Source organism: Hemiscyllium ocellatum, chromosome 32, assembly GCF_020745735.1.
Source record: "Hemiscyllium ocellatum isolate sHemOce1 chromosome 32, sHemOce1.pat.X.cur, whole genome shotgun sequence".
Classification (NCBI taxonomy): Eukaryota; Metazoa; Chordata; class Chondrichthyes; order Orectolobiformes; family Hemiscylliidae; genus Hemiscyllium; species Hemiscyllium ocellatum.
In genome coordinates this window covers 44,593,191-44,615,987 of record NC_083432.1, presented here as the reverse complement: position 1 = coordinate 44,615,987, position 22,797 = coordinate 44,593,191, and the positions used below count along the sequence as shown (strand labels likewise).

Sequence of the window (22,797 nt, the reverse complement as noted above, 5' to 3'; positions counted from 1 at the left end):
TAAGTCTAAGTCTAAGTCTAATCCCTTCAGCACCCACCCTGACAAGTCTCCTCAGGAGCTGGCGTGTTTCGGTACAATCAATGCAGGCAGAATGACTTACAGAGAACAGAATGAAAGAGAAAGATGAGGTGGAATCATGAGGGACGGAAAGCAATCTGCATAAATAAAACAGCGCTCCAAAAATTTGGATGGCGGAAATAAAAACATCATGTAATATTACATCCAATCTCACCATTTCTGCACCCACATGCACCCAAATACCAGAATATTTTTCATTGATGTAGATGGTTTTTCTGTTTCACATATGTGTGTACTTCACCTGAGATTTTAATAGTTAATAATCACAGATCATTGTGAAATTTTGTTTTAACTGGGACATAAAGATGAAAGCTGCAATACAGTGATACTGTGGAATGAAAAAGATGCACGAAAGGTTTTATGAACACTTACAAAATCAGAAAAAAATGTGATCTCTCTTTCATGTAACCATATCATCTCATACACTAAATATCAAGTCTTCAATTTGTGGGGGATATTGTTTTCTGCCTCCTTCAGCTCATTGTTGTCAGGGTTCACCTCAGCTTCAGTCACAGCTGCAATAAATTTCAAAACCTAATCCACTAAACTCAGATAAGAACACTTGCCATTGTTGTCTAAGTATCCACCAGAGCTGATGACCTGCATCTCAATTATTAATGTTAGGAACTTCTAAAGCAGAAGAAGCTGTCATAATTGCAACAGCAAAGCCTTTGCCTTGTATACAAATTGGTTTACAATTGGAGTTTAAATCTTATTGCTATACAAAGCCAATACAGGTAGCAGTACCTGAGAATAGCCACCAGCTATCAATAGGAAAGACAGATTAAAGAGGCAAGTAAGGTACATCAGTGCATTGAGATCAATAGTTTTGAATTTACTGGGAGCCATAGTAATTAGATGGATCCCTGGAGGTGAAAATTTGTATCTACTGGAGCCAATCTGTCTTGCTTTCCCCAACACTTGACACTGTCTGTCTGTCTGCTTCTCTATCTTTTTTTCACCTCCCCCAAATGTATAAATATATCAGCCTGGAGCAAAGGATGTGGGAGATGGGGTGATTGCGACCAATATGACAATAATGGTGACTGCAGGGAGATGTTATACACTGCACTGAAACAGTACATTCACAACAAGTTATATGTGCTGTGAGATTCTAAACATTGAGGACACAAGGATTCAGGGAAATATTTACAGAATTTCTTGCATGAAGCTCTGGCCAACATGGATGACATTGCCATTTATCTGGATTCAAGCTCTACCAGACTTGGACCAGAAAGACTGGGCGCCAAGTCCATTTATTTCACACATCTTCTTTTCCTGCATTCTGTTCTCACACTGTAATTCAGCAGCTGCCATGTTTGGTGCTGAGTCAAAAATTCAAAAATCAAAAAGCCCACAGAATTTCCATCCAAGTGTCTGCCACTCCCATCTCAACCACACATCCTTTTCTCCACAATGACTGATGCTGGGATACAGATCTCCCTGCAGCAACACAGCCACCCTTGGCAACTCATCTAAGTGACCGTGGACCAAGGCGTCAACAGAGTAGTCAGTGGTGACAGGGAAGGTTCACACAGAGTACTCCAACAAATCCTAATCCTGCCATCACTTGGCATCTGCAGAGCAAGACTCCAATTTATACCATAAACCATTTGATGTCCCCCAGAGACAAGCTGATGTGTCATACTCCAGGTAATCAGAGTGGAAAGCTGCAGAAAGCCAACAGCGGAACAGGATCAACAAACCAGGTTCTGGTTTAAAATCAAAGCAGACATCTTCTGGTCTGTAAGTTTGAATTTAACACAATACAACAGCTTGATCCCTCAGTTGGGAAGTATCCAAATCACTATTTTGGGCATTAGGCCACAGAGATTTCTAATTGTTTTTTTGTTAATTTGCCAACTCTTGAATTTTATTGGGCTGACAGGGTTCAAAAGGACTGCTTTCAGTTGTGCACTGATTGATGTATCCTAAATAAAAACATTAAGATCTTGCTTAGAATTTACCCTAGTATAACAGTCCATTTGATTTAACTAATCAAGTACTATTTGCCACTGTAGTCCCACTAAACCTGTCAGGATATCTTCTCTCTCTCGTGTTTATCAAACTTTCCTTTAAATTGATCTGTGCTATTTGCATGAACTGGTGTGGGTGAGAGTTCCATATTCTAAGTTTTTGAGTAACAACATTTCTCTTGAATTATCTACTGGATTTGTTGGTCAGAATTATACTTTCATGATCGCGTAGCTTTGGGGTTCCCAGCAAGTGGAAACATCTTCAGTGTCTACATTTTATACCTTTCCCAGTGATGTAAAAAAACTGGAGACTACAAAAAATATTGCATCAAATTACACAAAAAACTAAACCAGATTGTAGATGAAACTCAGTTGGGAAGCGAGCTCTCAGAAGATCACTGAACCGGTCTTACTGCTGCCAACTAAGGGCACGGACACCTGCATTAGATCCCAACATCAGATTCCCAAAATACTACTGGAAATCTAGCCCAATTATACTGATTCTCTCTCCAGAGATGCTTCCAGACCTGATAAGTATTTTCAGGACTTCAACACAGGGTTGAAATGCTGATGAAATTAATCTCAAAAGAAGATGGTTAGTTTGCTCTTTGTCACGATTACCTGGTCTTCAAGTCAGTCTAAATGAACTTTATTTGTCAATGAGAATTATAGAAATGGAAGCATTACATTGGAGCAGAGCATGAATGCCCTTCAGAAGATAATGTTCAGGGATCTTACTGTAGTTATTTAAGGAGGAGCATTTACACATGGCCCATGGCATGACCGTCATCAAAAAGCAGGAGAAAAATAAGCAACTGAGTCACCCATCAAAAATAAAAAAGCAATGCAACCAATACAGGTTTCACATTTCATACAGTGTTTCTTCAATTCATACTTTTTGTAACCATAAGGTGGCACTCTCCGTTAATCATCAAAAGATCCAGGTAGGGCACACATCCTCTTCCTGTATTTGTGCCAAACACCAACGCATCATGTGACACCAATGCCTCAGCATGGATCCAAAATAATTCAGTTCAATGTAACCCTGCTGCAAATTCTTCTTCTGGTTTTTCTAATTTTTGCTGCAGATCCTGAAATGCCATTCGATTATTCTTCACCGTCTTCACCTCCTCTATCATTAATGCCACTGCTGCCAAGTGTCTCACCACCACTTCCTTCTGTCTAGTGTTAGACCTTCCCAGTTCTCTTCTGGCAACCCAGACATTCTTCTCCTTGCATGTTCCCTCTTCACAACAAACCATTTCAATGTCATCTCAGCTGTTTTCTTCAAAGTTTGCACAAACTTCACTGGCCCTTTGATGTACTGATCCCCGATTCTGTCATTTCTCATGACTTCACACATACACCTCAATAGTCCCCAGTCACTGTTCCTCTCTTCTTGCTGTCACTCACGTTTTTGCATAATATAAACAAGATTGGTCTCTCACAACTGACTTGTAGGAGTTTCCTACCAGATTCAATGAAACTTTTCTATCCTATGAAGCTATCGCAAGTAGAACTAAACTCATGGTTTCATTTCCTTTTCCACACTTCCATCTTCTGTTACCACTGACCTCATGTGTTTGAAGTGACATATTTTCTTCTATTCTGGTGCAAATTCAATTGGTTTAATTTGCACTGTGCATAACAATGATGCTCAGTTGTTTTTTTTTAAAAACACCAAAAATCACCATTAAATTAGTAAAATTCAGCATAGTTATATTTCTGGGCATATTTAGAGACAGTGTCTGGTAGGGGGAGGGAACAATTTCAAGAGAGCATTAGATGAACAGTTCAAGGTCAAAATTTTGCAGGGATATGGGGAAAGAATGGGGTGTGACATTAACTAAATTGCTCTTTGGAAGAACCAGTGCAGACTACAGGGCCAAATGAACTTCTTCTGTAATGTACCAGTGTACAATTCTACTTCTTCCCATGGAGGTATTAGAGGGTAGACTACTTCTGTTTTGTCATTACTCTCAGGCATACTCAGGAGCTCTGCTTCCCCAATTTTTTGAATTCCAAAAGATGTCATCTCACACTGGAGTATGAAGCTGTCAATATGCCTGTACCTCTCCCATATGTGAGAGCCTACCCATGAGCAGCTAGTGTTCACATTTATTAAATAGGTGGGGTCACTGGAGAGCTGTTCCAATTCTGCCTTGCCTATCCACCCATGCAGCTGAGATCAGCAAGAGGTAACAGATGAATGCCCGGTCTGTATGACTCAGATCCATCTGAGACGGAGCACTTAATCAAGCAAGCTTCATATTGCTGGAGCTATTCCATTCTTTAAGGCCACTGAAACTCAAAACTTTGTAAAACCCTTAAAACTTCCTCACCACGAAAATATTACTTGCAAGGTGCCTAAATTTCAACTGAGCTGATATTAATACACAACGTACAACTGTATAAGGAACATAATGTTGTTCCTGAATTTTGGAACTATATTAGTCAGAAAAACACCAGTTCCTGATGAGTAATTTGGTTGCTGGTTTCGCTGACACCACAAAATGTTGTTCTCTCTTTGGGGTATTTCCTTTCACAGGGAAGAAATTTAGCTGAATATAAACACAGTGCTAATCAAGCAGACTTCCACAAAAGCAGGGAGCTCTTATCTTCATACTCACAACCTCTCATTATATTTTAGTACACAGCAAGGCCAACACTGAAGAGAAAACAATGATGAGTCAGAGTAAAGCTGACCAAATATTAAATCCGAACAGGGTGGATTGAAACCACAGAAAATAATGCTTTGTGTTTACTGTAACAGAAGCTAGCATATATTAAAAAAAATGCCCCAGTAGAAGGTAGAACCTACTGCAATGTAATGTACAAACCTCCCTGCAACTCTGCAGTACCAGTCGGTCTTGGAATGGTTTATTTTCTGACTCTACTTATTAAAATACATTGTTAAAATTAACATGATCCATTGTCAGAGTGCAGGGGTGCTGAAGCAACTGATTAACGAGCAAAGAAACCAACCTGATAATCCTGATCATCAATGGAAAATCTCTCTCGCAGGTTTCTGAAAACCATTGGACAATATTCCTTAAACTTGAAACGGCTTGGGAGATTCTCTCTGCAAAATTAATAATGAACAGTTTCAAAGTGGGAATTGTAGTCCTGTTTTTATTTGATAAAGCAGTAAATGCCTGTGAATCAATGTCTCTTCCTCCCTCCCACCCTCCAGTAGGAGTCTAGTCATGTACAAACAGTCAATTGCAAAGACTTGGTTGAATCTATTTGCTGTATGGCCCAAATTTATACCCATCTCCCAACCAAGAGACCGTGCCCCAGATATTCTAATGGGAAGACCCTAACATCACTGCAGACAAACACTCTCCCTACCCCCACACTCAAGTCTTCTCTCCTCCAAATATCAGACCCCTCAGAGTCAATACCTCTAACTCAACCATCCCCACACCTCCACCAAAATAGTTGAGAGTCATTCATCTTCTTCTCTGATCCCAAAGAACATCCTCAATCAGACATCAGGACCTGAAGTGTAATATCTGCTCCCCACCCACCCTGACCTAGGGGGTAACAGCCCCAATCCCCCAACTACCCCACTCCCCCATTGATCTGGCACTCCAATCTCTCAACTAACTGCTACCCTACCCCCAACCTGTCATCCTACCCACCAACTCAGCTTCTCTTGGGAGGTATTAAAGTAGCTTCAGGAAACTTGCATTATGGCAGCTAGTGTCAGAAGAAAGGTGTGATTTAAGCACCAATCCACATCACTGTCAACCGCCTGTATACCTGGACCACACTGCACTGCTCAGCTGGGAGGACTCCTGGCCCATTTGGTCACTTGCGAGAACCAACGCTGATCAGGTTCGGAAATCGGGATCCTGGCCTTTGATTTAATTATAATTTTCGACAAGAGGGGACCACAGGGACATAGAAGATTCAATGACAGAATTTTGATTTTTCGTTCAGCCATTATTTGTTTTAATAAATGCATCTGCTCCTCGTGTCTATCAGAAGCACAATGACAATGACGGATTATAATGATCAACAGTTCCTACTGAGGCTGATCCAAAATCACCATCAATTGAAGATTACGTTTTAACCTTGCAAAGTAGTGAATCAGATATAGCATTATTAGAATTATACTGCTGCCCAGTGTTTGTAATGATATGGTGATAATTTCACTGGAGTAAACATTTAGAACACCAAGACAATATTCAACCATGGTGCTCTTGTGGTAGTGTCCCAGGAGACCAGGTTCATGCTCTATCTATTTCAGAAGTGTGCAATAACATTTTGAAACAGGTTGATTTAAAAAAGTCCAGAATTAAATTGCACTTGCAGTACAGAAACAGACTAATCAGATCATCCTTGCCATGTTTGTCCTCCAAACAAACCTTCTCCTTCATTATTCCAGCTCTTACTTTCAGCATATCCTTGTTCCTTCCTCACTCTTGCTTTCTAGCTTTAACTGAGTCTGTGCAATTCATCTTACCTTCCATGCGTGTCTGTAAGTTGCACTTCCTAAACAATCTCTGGATAAATGAGTTTGTTCAGAGTTTGTGATGGATTCATTGTTGACTACCGTATGTTTATAGTTCTTAGCTTTGATCTCACTTGGAAATAGAAACATCTTCTCTACATTCATCCTATTAAACCCTTCCACAATTTAATAAAAACCCTGTTACAATTAGCTCTCAGTTTAACCTTTTAGAAAAAAGAAACTTATTTCTTGAGTTAATCAACCTCAAATCACTGGACATTGTCAAACCTCTCTGTTGTTTACACTGGGAAATTCAAGTAGATTCATTGTGCACACTGGCCAAACACTTCACCAGATTAACATTTCTTCTCTATCATTTTCCAAATGTATATCTCCTTGTCCTTGTGTCGTAAACATTGCAAGGTGGAGGCCATGCCCCCCTCTACATTAACGGTGCTGAGGTGGAGTGGGCCGAGAGCATCAAGTTTCTAGGAGCAATAATCACTCTCCTGGTTCATCCATGTTGATGATATGGTCAAAAAAGCACAACAATGTCTCTACTTCCCCAGGAGGCTGAGCAAGTTCAGCATGTCCACAAAGCCTGTTATCAATTTTCACAGATCTACCATAGAAAGCAAGCTATCCAGACGCATCACGGTTTGGTATGACAACTGCTCTGCCCAGGAGCATAAGAAACTACAGAGTTGTGAACACAGCCCAATCCATCACACAAGCCAACTTTCCATCCATGGACTTCACCCACAATTCTTGCTACCTTGGGAAGGCAGTTAATATCAAAGACCCCTCCCCCCAATAATCCCGTCAGGCAGAAGATACAAAAGCTTAAACCTATACACCAACAGATTCAAGAACAGCTTCTTCCCTGCTGTTTTCAGACTTCTTAACGTACCTCTCAATTTTTAAATTAATGCTGATCTCATTCTCTGTGCATCTTCTCTGCAGTTGCAATATTGCATTACCCTATAGCACTTGTATGGTATGATTTGCCTGTACTGCATACAAAACAAATCATAATCACAAAACAATCATAAACCAAATCAAAAAAATATGTCATGCTAAAGAATGCACAGGATGTTCAGTGTCAACGCTACTCCCACAGGTCACTGCAGATATGGGCAATAAAACAAGTCTCGCTCACTGATTGGCTCTGTCTTTTTCATCCAGCAACCAAGCTCTTTTCTGGGAAAAAGGCAAGGGATCAGGAATGTGGGCTAAACTCACAGTTGGATTAGATTACTATATTATCTGAGGATATTGGAAAATAATTCAAATGCTCATAATTTAAATCGGAAACCGAAAGCCAACACGTCAATGAACTGAAAATGACTCATTAATTGCAGGGATTCTATGATTTTATTTAAATTAATCTATTATATTGATACAACCTTAAGTCACTGCATATGGTTTCATGTTCAATAAACCAAGGTTCAGAGGCAGAATATCTTATATATGAATGTTGGACAGCTCAATATGGTCAGTTCAAATGATTACACTCGAAGGCATCTCTCTTTTTTTTGTCCATACAATAAAACCAGAGAAAACAACATCCACCTACTTGTTAAAAAGGTGATTGTCCACTTTAATCTTGCTGTATGCTTTGAAGTCATCTGGCATCAACATTACAGGGATCTGAACATGGCTCAGCTCATTGATCTGAAAAGGAAACAGTTAATACTGTTAACCTCACTTTTATGGCAGACTGTATTAGTTCCAGTGGATTGCCTGGCAAGGTACTGTACATCTAAAGAAGGCTGAAGATGATTCACAGGAAACATGCTGATGTGAAACAAAATAAAGGAAATGAGTGGAAGCTAGTCAATTTCAGCACCATCTTATTACCATTATGTCCACTTTTGCTGTTTTTTTAATACTCCAAAGTATTTTTGAGAGTCAAATATAATTTGACAGATTAGTTGCCAAATGCACGGGGCGTATGAAACTGATCCATACAGAACATCAAAAGGTCACTTGGTTTGATTCCCACTCTCTGCATGTATCACTAAAGTGGATACAACAACACAGCAATTCACTTAAGCGCCCCAGAGCTGCAGAATGGAAAAACAATAAGGCGATGTCTGCTCTTGATTGCTATCCATTATTTCTACAGGCAGAGTGTATGTTTCTGCATTTGTGTGTTTGAGAGTGAGCTGGGAGAGGAGGGGTGGTGGTTGGATGGATGCGTGAGGGCATGTGCATTGGTGTGTGTAGGAATTGGACTGTGTGTTGCCGCATATACATGTACGGCCTGTGCTTTTCTAACCACCCATGTTCCAACACTTTTCTCTGATAAAATTCTATTGAATCCCAGTCAACAGCGCTTGGAGGAGCAAATTCCAAGTTTCCAGCATGATGCATGGAAAAGTCCTTCCCAATAGCTTTCTTATAAAGAAAGACTATTTCTAATTTAGACCCCTTGCTCTTGACTACCAGAGAAAATAGGTTCTCTGTCAACCCTGTCAAATTCCCTATCTAATCTGCAAATAATCTCGAACAATTAGATCAGCCATTAGTCTTCTATTCCTAATGCAAACAAAACTGAGGAAAGAGGAGGTGCCAAATGTTGCCAAAGGTGTTGCTTGAGCACATGTATCTGCGTGGGTTCCAACCAAACTCATTCTGAAATGAATCTACGTATTCATTCTCATCATCTAACCCTTCTATCCCCGGTAAATTGACCAAGATAAATTGATGTTGAATGCCTCCACATTGGCAGAAAGGATAAAAGAAGCGTTTTCACTAAACAAAAAAAAAGAGATTTCACAAGACCTTGTCTCAAATATCATGACAGATTTCTGGTTGGAATGTTGGAAATTTTAATTTTCATTAATTATAAATCGACTTTAGTCAATTCACTCTGCATTCCTATTCGGAGAAGAAATAGTGAGTATTAAGCGTTATTTCTGAAATCAGCCATTATAGTCAGAGTTCTATTTTTGAATGAAACAAAATCGCTACATCCCAGATCACAAATTAATTCAAACTGCACTCAAAAGGAGAGAAAAGTAACAGAATTCTGACTTGCAATCTCATGAACGACTAAATTTGCTCAATTATTTCTCAACTGCCTTAGACATCTTTGCCCTTGAAGAGATGTGCCATAGCAATTTTTACTCCCTGACATAGGTCTTTTGGTAGAAAATGAGAAATTACTCCATTTATGTTTCCATCAGTAAGGCCACAGCAGGTTTGCCAATATCCTATAAATATTATGCAATTTTGCTTGGATATGTTAGAATTCATTCGTGGAAGGTGATCACCTCTGACAAGACCAGCATTTATTCATCAATCCATATTATCCTCAAAAATCACAGAGTCACAGAAACGTACAGCACGGAAATAAACCCTTCAGTCCAACTCGTCCATGCCGACCAGACATCCCAACCCAATCTAGTCCCACCTGCCAGCACCCGGCCCATATCCTTCCAATCCCTTCCTATTCATATACCCATCCAGATGCCTTTTAAATGTTGCAATTGTACCAGCCACCACTTCCTCTGGCAGCTCATTCCATACATGTACCACCCTCTGCGTGAGAAAGTTGCCCCTTAGGTCTCTTTTATATCTTTCCCCTCTCACCCTAAACCTATACCCTCTAGTTCTGGACTCAGTGAAAAGACTTGGTCTATTTATCCTATCCGTGCCCCTCAGGATTTTACAAATCTCTAGAAGATCACCCCTCAGCCTCTGATGCTCCAGGGAAAACAGCCCTGGCCTAGTCAACCTCTCCCTATAGCTCACATCCTCCAACCCTGGCAACATCCTTGTAAATCTTTTCTGAACCCTTTCAAGTTTCACAACATCTTTCTGATAGGAAGGAGACCAGAATTGCACACAATATTCCAAAGTGGCCTAACCAATGTCCTGCACAGCCGCACGAAAATGGGCATGAACTACATTCTTGACTGGCTAAAGCCTATGCAGCAAAGGGATGGGATTTTCTGGACATACAACCAGCATGAAGGAAAAGTGAGTGATATTGCTCCAAGTCAAGATACGTACAAAGTTGGAGAGAAAGTTTCAAGTCGTGGTGTTCCCATATGTTTGCTGCTTTTACTTCTCTATGTTGTTGAGATCATAAGTTTGGAAGCTGCTTTTGAATAGCTCATGTGCAGTGCATTTTGCAGATGATCGACACTGCTGCCATTGCATTAGTGATGGGAAAATGAATGTTGTAGTTATAGGATGGTGTGCAAATCAAGTGGGATGCAGCTTCTCAAGTGTGGTTGGACCTCCCCTCAGTCAGGCAAGTGAGCAGTATTCCCTCATGATTTGTGCCTTGTTCATTGTGGTCAGGCACTTGGAAATTGTAAGACTATCTACTTGCTACAGAATTCCCAGCTCCTCTGGTAGCTGCAGTAATGATGTAACAGATGCAACATTTATTCCAAGTTATTTTTGTGTTAGATTCAGTCAAATGGAGGGCATGATTCTGCAATAGTGCATTGCATCGCTCCATGTGAACAGTATTGTTCATGAATGGCATGCACTGGATTTGAATTCAGCGTACATTCTTGCAACCATCAGCTGGCTGGATTGTGATGTCAACAGTTTAGGTTCAAGTGACTGAGATTACTATGGAGGATTCTCCTTCTCAACCTCTGCCATGTCCTGTGGTGTGGTGACTCTCAGGTTAAATCATCATCAGTTGTCTCTCTCTAAAGAGAGATTAGCTCTATGCTCCAACAGGACTATGGCAACTGTATTTAGATCTAACCATATCCCCTCAGTGTAGAATGGCATTAACTTGGCTGAATTCCCTGCCATCAATATCACTGTTATTACCATTGACCGTAAACCCAACTGGACCAGGCACGCAAATACTGCAACAATATAAAACAAAGAACTGTGGAAGGTGGAAATTTGAAACAAAAACAGGAATTGCTGGAGATACTCTGTTTTCTCTCCACTGATGCTGCTGAGTCCATGTTTCAAACCCGCTGACTTTGGAGCACAATACTTTAGAAACTCAGTTAATAGGGTTAGCTTGGCTTTTTCTCCAGCAATTTGTTGCCTCTTTCATAACCTCAGGATATTGTGAACACTTTATAGTCTATGAAATATTTTAAAATATTTTGGTTATTATTGGAACACGGGCAATGCAGGGGTCAAGTTACGTACTGTAATGTGATAATAAAAAGGTGTGCGTGTTCCATTGATGTTGGCTGAGGGATAGATATTGGCCAAGACACCAGAGGGTACGTCCCGTTCTGGCATATTTTATGTCTAGTTAAAAGGTTGACTGGGCCTTTGCTTAACAATTCATCTAAAGGCCACTGTAGGATGGTAATGATTTGAATAAATCAGTTAAGAGCATTGCTTGAATCAGAATACAATGTGATTTCTTAAAAACTTTTATAATTAGCAAAACATTAAATTTGCCACAAGTACACCCACTACAGACACTTTCATTTGCAAACCTAAATTCAGTTGAAGCTCCTGAGCCTGCAACTTGTGTCAAGTATACAATTATTAAACCCCAACACATTATGCTGCTGCAGAAAACAAACCAATAGCTCCTATACTTTCCCATCACTAAGATATTCTTCAGTTAGCAATCCAGATAGTAATCTAAATTACTGAACCAATAAATCAAAAACAGAGTTGCCAGCAATTTTTTAAAAATATATCTGATAGTGGAAGTAGTGCTGAATACAACACATGCCTTACCCAAGCACAGTAGCAAATCATAAATTGCAGAAACCAATAATCATTAGCATATAGCAAGCAGTACAACATTAGTAACAGGCATTAACTAAAATTTCTTTATATATATAAATACACAAGTGCTTTGTTAACCTAAATATCTTTACAGTTAAACAGAGCAACAAATTGTTCTTGGTGAGCTTTTTAAAGAAATCTAAACTTCCATTACTATGTATTTCTTTTTAGATTCACTTGTGGGACATGGGTGTCTTTTACTGGGTCAACATTTATTGCCCATCCATACTTACCTTGAGAAGAGAGTGGTGAAATTCAATTATTTAAAGTTGACTGTCACACTTTCTCATTGATAGAACACAAGAACAAATTGTATTTTTATTTAGCACCTTTTGAATAACTCTTTGCCCTGAGGGATTTTGCAGCAATGTAACGAGATTAAAAAAATACAATATCGAAGGAGACGACTTTAGGAGAGGTGACTGGTTAAAGAGGTATGTTTTAAGGATTTGATTTGATTTATTGCTGTCACATGTATCTAAGCACAGTGAAAAGTTCTGTTTTGCATGCAGTAAGCAGATCATAACACTCATAACATAACATACAGGCCATAGTGTGAACACAGCGATGCGTACAAAGTTACAGTTGCACAGGAAATATACAAAACCAAGCCCAGCATTAGTTTGAAATTGGGGGTGTCCATTCAGTCGTCTAACAAGAGCAGGGAAGAAGCTGTTCTTGAACCTGCTGAAAATGTACATTAAGTTTTTGTAACTTCTGCCTGATGGGAGAGTTTGGAAGAGATTATAACCACGGTGGGAGGAGTCTTTGACGATGTTGACTGCATTTCCGTAGCAATGAGAAGATAGATGGAGTCAACGGATAGGTGATTGGTTTGCACGATGGTGTGGGCTGTGTTCACAACGTTCTGTAAGAGCGCGTAAAAGACAGACAGTCAGAGGTGAAGATTTGGGAGGGGGCATTTCCAGACCTTAGGATTTAAAGTACAGTCACAAGCAGTGGAGTGACTCAAGCTGAAGATGCACAGAATGCCAGAGTTAGAAGAAACATTGAATTCTCAGAGTATAGTAGGGCTGGAGAAAGTTACAGCATTAGAGAGAAGCAAGACCAGGCAGGAAATATAGACAGGTGGATGATGTAATAACCTCCAAGTGCAAGATGCTTTAGAGTTACAACTAAAATTCAATTATTCTAAGCAAGCTTCAAACAGTTAAGATGAGTCATTTGCTTTTGCATGTGAAAATGCCAGCAAACCGGCCTCCCAGCGGACTGTCAGAAACAAAACTAAACACTGAAGCGGTATAGATAATGTATCCAACTGAGCAAAGGATATTTAGACAACTAGTGGGTTAAGAGCTGAGTGAGGGGAAAATAATCAATTAAAAACACTCAATTTGATTTGACCTGGTTTATACAAAATCAACCTCAAACTTCCATGAAAATTCTGTTAGATAATCGAGAGCTAATCAGACTTCTACCATGAAGACTTTCAGACTTTGTCCATTGCTTTCAATTTGGGATTTTCATATTAGCTTTTGTCTACCAATTAAAAGAAAATCGATGGAACATACTCTCCACAGACAGTTGGGGCAATGATCTAGGCACTGGCTTTCACCTCTGAAACGGTGTCAAATTCAGCCCAGCCTTTAGGGCAAACATCTCAACTGACCACTGCTTGGAAAGGTCATGTACAAAATGGTCTCACTACAGCTCCCTGTAGACAGGGAATTACAAAATAAAACTATAAAAAGCAAAAAGTAGGATTTTTATTTGCAGGCAACAATTGATAGGAACAGGAAATGGGCATCCCGACCCTCGAGCCTGTTCTACCATAAAATCAACTCATGACAATCTTTAGCTCAACTCTAGTTGCTTGCTTTCTGAAGTGTACACTTACCCGACTCTGATTTGAGTGTGTTCCTAAATGGGGAAAGGCTTCAGAAATCTGAAGCACAAAGGGACTTAGAAGTTCGAGTTCAGGATTTACTTAAGATTAACATGCAGGTTCAGTTGGCACTTAGGAAGGCAAATGCAATGTTCACATTCATTTTGAGAGGGCTAGAATATAAGAGCAAAAATGTACTGCTGAGGCTGCATCAGACTCTGGTCCGACCTCATTTGGAATATTATGAGCAGTTTTGGACCTTGTATCTAGGGACAGATGTGTTGGTGTTGGAGGGGGTCCAGAAGAAAATTATAAGAATAATTCTGAGGATGAAGGGCTTGTCATATAAAGGAGCAGTTGAGGACTATGGGTCTTAACTCAATGGAGTTTAGAAGGATGATGAGGGCATCTTATTGAAACTTACAGAATACTGAGAGGCCTGGATAGAGTAGATGTGTAGAAAAGGTTTCCACTAGTAGGAGAGTCCAGGACCTTGGGGCAGAGCCTCAGAGTGAAGGGACAACTCTTTAGAACCAAGTTGAGAAAATTCTCCAGCCAGAAGATGGCAAATCTAGGGAACTCACTGCCGCAGAAGACAGTGGAGGCTAAGACATCGAGTGTATTTAAGACAAAGATAGATAGGTTCTTGATTAGTAAGGGGATCAATGTTATGGGAGAAGGCAGGAGAATGGGGTTGGGAGCCATATCAGCCATGATTGAATGCTGGTTAGAGACAAAAATCTGCAGATGCTGGATTCCAAGGTGGACAAGCAGGAGGCTGGAAGAACACAGCAAGCCAGGCAGCATCAGACGGTGGAGAAGTCGACATTTCGGGTATAACCCTGAAGAAAGACCAAACCCGAAATGCTGTCTACTCCATCTCCTGATGCTGCCTGGCTTGCTGTGTTCTTCCAGCCTCCTGTCTGTCTACCTTGGATTGAAAGCTGGAGCTGCAAGGGTGAGTGGCCTAATTCTGCTCTTATATGTTATGGTCATGACATGAGAGTGCTTGATGCTGAAACATTTGATGTTCTCAGAACTAATATGCCATTCTTTTCTTTAAAGAATAAGTACACTGCTGGCAATGCTCTCCATCTCAATATTTCCCTGAAATGTTTGAATGGCTTTTTCTTTCCCCTGCTGACAACTGATGAAATAACCCCACAGGGACTGGTATCCCATCAACAAGTCACCCTTTATTTACACATATGAACAGTCCTTGATTTTAGTACTGCCTCATTCAGAGTCAAGGACCAAAGTGTCTGTACCTCCAACACTCACCCTTTTTATAGGTCAGGTAGAGCTTCCTGATTGGGTCAGATTAACAGCCTCAATCAGAGAAGTCGTATTGTACGAGGTCCATCTAGCCAACATCGTTACGATCACTACAACTGTCATCAGTTTGGAATCAATGTACTGTTCTAGCAACAATCAGTATATCTGCATTAGTGGTATTTTAACAAAACAGGAGCAACTGTTGTGTGTAGATCCATATTTGTATCTTGCTTTTTTTCACTTGGCCATGGTGAGTCTGTGTTGTGTAAAATGAGAAGTGTCCCAGAATCAGCTATGACTCAGTGCACTCTCACATCTGGGTTACAGTTTGTTCTGAGAGAGTATGGCACTTTCAAAGCTACAGTCTTCAGTTGAATATTAACCGGAAGTCTTACCCATCCTTCCACGTGAACCTAACAGATCACATTACACTATTTCAAATAACAGCAGAGCATTTCTTGCCTGGGCACTAAGACAGATAATCTGGTCATGATTACATTCCTGTGTGCAAACTGATTGCCACATTTCCTGCATTACCTTATCATTATTTCAACTGAAATGCCAGCTTTAGATTTTAGATTCCCTACAGTGTGGAAACAGGCCCTTCAGCCCAACAAGTCCACACCGACCCTCTGAAGAGTAACCCACCCAGTCCCATTCCCCTACATTTACCCCTGACTAATGCACCTAACACTATGGACAATTTAGCATGGCCAATTCACATGACCTGCACATCCATGAATTGTGGGAGGAAACCAGAGCACCCAGAGGAAACCCACGCAGACACAGGGAGAATGTGCAAACTCCACACAGACAGTTGCCTCAGGTGGGACTCGAACCCAGGTCCCTGGTGCTGTAAGGCAGCAGTGCTAACCACTGAGCCACTGAGCCACCGTGCCACCCCTTTAGAGTAGGATTGAATCCATGATACCAGTTTAAAGATGAGAGAGCTGCCACTGAGCTCATAAGATCGATGCCTAAATATATATGCTGAGAGTAATAGTTTGGTCACACTCAAGATCTCGGCTGTAATGGAGGATGTAGAAACAGACATGACAAAACAAAAGCTTTACGCTGGTCAATGTAAAATTTAATATGTATGTGTTCACATGGCTACAATAATAACTCAGATGAGGGAAGAAAGCTGAAGAAGGGGTCTTGAAATTGTTGCCTCTGCCCCAATTCTCTACCGCAGCCACACGTGTTTCATTAAAAGAACGCTGCATTATTTTCTGATTGCACAGGGTGTGAGCCCATGGTACTGGTGTATTACACTCAGAACGTTGGATTGCCAAGTATTTCCGGTCTTGCAAGGGCCATAAATTGGAAGAAGTAATAAAAGATGGTATAAAAATCAGGTTCAGTACCAAACAGGTCTTGTAGCACGTGCTCAGTTCCAGTCCCCTACCTGTTCAGACATTACTCCCACTTGGCTGATTCCATGTCTTGGAAACTGAGTAATTGATGCTTCATCTCAAAAGGACAAATGAGTCAGACTTTAATTTCTATTACAACAGCCATAAAACACAGACCATTGTAATTGTTATTGAGGAACCGAACTGAAGAACTAAATGTTCAAAAGTGCAGAATGCTACCAAGTTCAGTAGAATGGGATAAGGGATCAATCAAATAGCCATGATTACATGACATTAAACTTGTTTTTCTAATAATGGGAAAAGGGAGGGAAAATTCAGAGGCAGTATAATGAGCCCCTTTCCCAAAACTATGAAGCTGCAGAGAATAGGAGGAGTATACGCAAAATGACACATTGGGACTTTGATGGAACACAGACCAAATTTCAAGGTAGCATGGTAACAGTTGTGTCAATCAAATGGCAAAAAAAATGAAATTGTTCTTTTAACATATAATTTGCAAGAACAAATTCATAAGATCACTTTGTTAAAGGGTGCAAGGTCATTCAGCTCATCTGAGCTTTTCCCTACAGAGTAAACCTAAATCCCTCCCTTTCCTCTTCATACTCACTGCATCCCAGTTTCTTAACTGATTAAATATTTCAGCCTCCTAACTTGAAGTTCAAACCATGGAGAAAGAAAAGCTGTTGACGGAGACCATAAGTAAGTGAAAATGGGTTGGCTGTGCTGAAAGCAGCCAAGGGGAGAACAAAGCCTGGGGTGTTTGAGGTTGCATCAAGGACATGGAGGAAGGTGTTCAGGCCCTAAAATCATTGGACTCAATATGGAGTCTGAAGGCTGCAGGGTCCCCAAGTGGAAAATGAGATGCTGTCGCCAATTCTCATTGACTCCTCCACTTTCACCCCACACACATGCAACGTCCTCCTCACAACCCCTCACCTCCTTCAGCATATGTACCACCATTTCCTAGCTACTACTTATTCAAAAGAAGAGCCACTGAACCCAAAACACTGCCTCTGCTTTCTCTCCATAGACACTGTCAGACATACTGAGTTTCTTATGCCTTTAAGCCTTGGTATGATTCTGATTATTCTCTTCCATACTCCCTGAAATATATCTTAACTGAGCTTGTTGTCCAAAACTGAACACACAACTGCAGACTGAACTGGGTCAAAGCTCTGGATAATTGAAGCATCACTTTTCTTTTGAATTCCATGAGCCTTTTATGATTCTTCTTGAAGTTACACTTGCTTTACTGATCTGAACACAGAGCCTTCTCAATTTCTTTGCTCCTTTACAGTTTCATTTAAATCTTTTAGATTCAAAGTAGAGGAATTCACACTTCCCCACAGTGAACTTAATTCATTGATTTGCTTTTCTTGTTTATTTAATTTCATCTACAAATTTGGACAGACAGCTATGTACAAGGGGAAAACAAAAATCACACCATATCATTTATACAGACACCCATGTAGAGAAAAATCATACTATAGCATATATACTGACACCCACGTACAGTAAAAACAACATACCATATCATTAATAAGACATCCATGAAGAGAAAACATCATACCATGTACATACACCACCTAGCAAAAAGATCCTGGCATATCATTTATACAGACATCCATGTTCACTAAAAACCATACCACATCATTTATAGACACATACGTACAGAAAAAAATACAGACCATATCATTGACACAGACACCCATGCACAGATTAAAAAGTATACCATATCCTTTATACAGACACGCATGTACAAAGAAAATCATACCAACTAATTTATACAGACACCCATGTTCAGTAAAAATCATATCATACCATTTATAGAGACACCCATGTACAGAGAAAAATATCATATAATTTTTATACACAAATGTACAGAGAAAGATCTTACCACGTACATACACACAGACACCCATGTACTGGAAAAATCATTCTGCATCATTTATACAGATACCCACATACAGCAAAAAACAATAACATATCATTTATGCAGACATTCATCCACAAAAAAAACACACCAAGTGATTTATAGTGTCACCCATGTACAGAAATATCATCCCATATCATTTATACAGACAGTCCATGTACATACATACCACATCATGGTATTTATATATTCACACATCTACATAAATACCTTAACATATATTTTATACACACACATACAATAATACCATACCATTGTATTGTAACATATTAAAACAATATAAATGAAACATCCATTGTCACATACCAGCAGGGAACAAAGTCTTTGCTCAGGCACCTTTCCCAACCAAATACTAACCTACATCAAAAAAATTATCTCAAATTCCATGTCAAATCATTTTTTGCTTAGAATTTTATCATATGCCCTTTGTGTATTGGTAACAGCATTGACAAAGTGTGGCCTATGTTGATGCCTACAATCATATAGAGTTCCACAGTGTGGAAGCTGGCCATTCGGCCCACTGAGTCCACATCAATCTTCCGAAGAGCATCGCACCCCAGACCCGCCTCCCCCTACTCTAGCCCTATAACCTCACATTTCCCATGGTTAATCCACCTAACCTGCACATTCTTGAACAAGATTTAGTGAGCACTTTAGCATGGCCAATTCACTGAAGCTGCACATCTTTGAACTTATAGAACATAGAACATAGAAGGATACAGCGCAGTACAGGCCCTTCGGCCCTCGATGTTGCGCCGACCGAATCCTACCTAACCTATACTAGCCCAATAACTTCCAAATGCCTATCCAATGCCCGCTTAAATGACCATAAAGAAGGAGAGTTCACCACTGATACGGGCAGGGCATTCCATGAACTCACAACCCGCTGTGTGAAGAATCTACCCCTAACATCTGTCCTATACCTACCACCCCTTAATTTAAAGCTATGTCCCCTAGTAACACCTGACTCCATTAGCGGTAAAAGGTTCTTAGTATCTACCCTATCTAAACCCCTAATCATCCTATACACTTCTATCAGATCTCCCCTAAACCTTCTCTTTTCCAATGAGAACAGCCCCAAGTGCCTCAGCCTTTCCTCATAAGATTTTCCTACCATTCCAGGCAACATCCTGGTAAACCTCCTCTGCACTCGTTCTAAAGCTTCCACATCCTTCCTATAGTATGGCGACCAAAACTGCAAACAATACTCCAGATGAGGCCGCACCAGAGTCTTATACAACTGCAACATGACCTCAGGACTCCGGAACTCAATTCCTCTGCCAATAAAGCCCACTACACCATATGCCTTCCTCACAGCACTATTTACCTGGGTGGCAACTTTCAGAGATCTGTGTACATGGACACCAAGATCCCTCTGCTCATCCACACTACCAAGTAGCCTACCATTAGCCCAGTAATCCATCATCTTGTTATTCCTACCAAAGTGAACGACTTCGCACTTAGCTACATTGAATCCCATTTGCCACATTTCCGCCCAGCTCTGCAACTTATCTATATCCCGCTGTAACCTACCACTTCCTTCCTCACTATCCACAACTCCACCGACTTTTGTGTCATCCGCAAACTTGCTTACCCAGCTTTCAAGTCCTTCCTCTAGATCATTTATAAAGATAACAAAAAGCAATGGTCCCAAAACAGATCCTTGTGGTACACCGCTAGTAACTGCGCTCCAAGATGAACATAATCCATCAACTACTACCCTCTGTCTCCTTCCAGCCAGCCAATTCCTAATCCAAACCTCTAATGTATCCTCAATGCCATACCTCCGAAGTTTTAGCATTAGCCTACCATGGGGAACCTTATCGAACGCCTTACTAAAATCCATATACACAACATCTACTGCTTTACCCTCATCCACTTCCTTGGTCACCTTCTCAAAGAACTCAATAAGGTTTGTGAGGCACGACCTGCCCTTCACAAAACCATGCTGGCTATCCCTGATCACGTTATTCCTACCCAGATGTTCATAAATCTTATCCCTTACCATTCTCTCTAAGACTTTGCCCACCACTGAAGTCAGACTCACTGGCCTATAGTTGCTAGGGCTATCCCTACTCCCTTTCTTGAACAATGGGACCACATTCGCTATCCTCCAGTCCTCTGGTACTATTCCTGTTGACAACGACGACATAAAAATCCAGGCCAATGGCTCTGCTATCTCCTCCCTAGCTTCCCATAGGATCCTGGGGTAAATGCCATCAGGCCCAGGAGACTTATCTATATTCATCCTTTCCAATATTCCCAAAACCTCTTCCCTGCATATTTCCAGGGCATCCATTCTAATTATTTGTGATTCCATATTCACATCAGCAACAGTGTCCTGTTCCTGAGTGAATACTGAGGAAAAGTACTGATTTAATGTCTCTCCAATCTCCTCCGCCTCCACACACAACTTCCCACTACTATCCTTGACTGGACCGATACCTACCCTAGTCATCCTTTTATTCTTGACATACCTATAGAAAGCCTTTGGGTTTTCCCTAATCCTACCAGCTAAAGACTTTTCATGTCCCCTTCTCGCTTCTCTTAGCTCCCTCTTTAGCTCCTTCCTGGCTACCTTATAACACTCAATCGCCCCTACTGAACCTTCACGCCTCATCTTTACATATGCCGCCTTCTTCCCTTTCACAAGGGACTCCAATTCCTTACTAAACCACGGCTGCCTCACAAGGCCCTTTACACCATGCCTGACTGGTACATACCTATCGAGGACACGCAGTAGCTGCTCCTTGAACACTCCCCACATCTCATTAGTGTTCTTCTCTTGAAGCCTGTTTTTCCAATCCACACATCCTAAGTCATGCCTCACTGCATCATAATTTCCCTGCCCCCAGCTATAGCTCTTGCCCTGCGGCACACGATTATCCCTCTCCATCACTAAAGTAAAAGTCACCGAGTTGTGGTCACTGTCCCCGAAGTGCTCACCTACCTCCAAGTCTAACACCTGGCCTGGTTCATTACCTAGAACCAAATCCAATATAGCCTCCCCTCTTGTTGGCCTGTCGACATATTGTGTCAGGAAACCCTCCTGCACACATTGTACAAACACCGACCCATCTAATGAACTCGAGCTATAGCTCTCCCAGTCAATATCTGGGAAGTTAAAGTCCCCCATAACAACCACCCTGCTACCTTCACTCTTTTCCTGAATCATCCTCGCAATATTATCCTCTACTTCTCTAGGACTATTAGGAGGCCTGTAGAAAACACCTAACAGGGTGACCTCACCTTTCCTATTTCTAACCTCAGCCCAAACTACCTCAGATGGCAAGTCCTCTTCCATCGTCCATTCCACTGCTGTGATACTGTCTTTGACAAGTAATGCCACGCCTCCCCCTTTTTTACCCCCATGTCTGATCCTACTAAAACATTTGAACCCTGGAATGTGCAACAGCCATTCTTGTCCCTGTTCTACCCACGTCTCTGTAATGGCCACAACATCGAAGTCCCAGGTACCAACCCACGCTGCAAGTTCACCTACCTTATTCCTTATACTTCTGGCATTGAAGTATACACACTTCAATCCACCTTTCTGGTTACAGGCACCCTCCTTAGAGATCGCTGCATTATTCCTAACCTCCCTACACTCAAGGTCCTGTACCCTAAAGCTACAGTCCTGGTTCCCATGCCCCCGCGGAGTTAGTTTAAACCCTCCCAAAGAGCACTAGCAAACCTCCCCCCAAGGATACTGGTGCCCCTCAGGTTCAAGTGTAGACCATCCTTTTTATAGAGGTCCCACCTTCCCCAGAAAGGACCCCAGTTATCCAGAAACCGGAATCCCTCCCTCCTGCACCATCCCTGTAGCCACGCATTTAACTGCTCTCTCTCCCTGTTCCTCGACTCTCTATCACGTGGCACGGGTAACAAACCAGAGACTACAACTCTGTTTGTTCTAACTCTGAGCTTCCAACCTCTAACTCTGAGCTTCCAACTTGGGGGGGGGGGAACTCTCACAGACATGAGGAGAATGCACAAACTCCACATAGACAGTCGCCTAAGGATAGAACTGCACCCAGGTCCCTGGTGCTGTGAAGCAACAATGCTAACCACTGAGCCATCATGCTACCACCATCTTTTCCTTGTATTCCACTGAT

The 22,797-nt window shown here is 41.1% G+C and overlaps 1 protein-coding gene across 5 annotated transcripts in view; it reads right to left on the bottom strand.

Moving 5' to 3' along the window:
• LOC132831016 (phosphatidylinositol 5-phosphate 4-kinase type-2 beta) overlaps positions 1-22,797 on the bottom strand; it is a 120,862-nt gene that overhangs the window by 87,546 nt on the left and 10,519 nt on the right. For all 5 annotated transcript variants that reach the window (XM_060849040.1, XM_060849041.1, XM_060849042.1 and 2 more), the window contains exons 2-3: positions 8,090-8,187; positions 5,040-5,136 (exon numbers count right to left, since the gene is read on the bottom strand). In XM_060849040.1, coding sequence (XP_060705023.1) covers positions 5,040-5,136; positions 8,090-8,187 — 195 coding nt within the window. The remainder of the gene's footprint in view (positions 1-5,039; positions 5,137-8,089; positions 8,188-22,797) is intronic.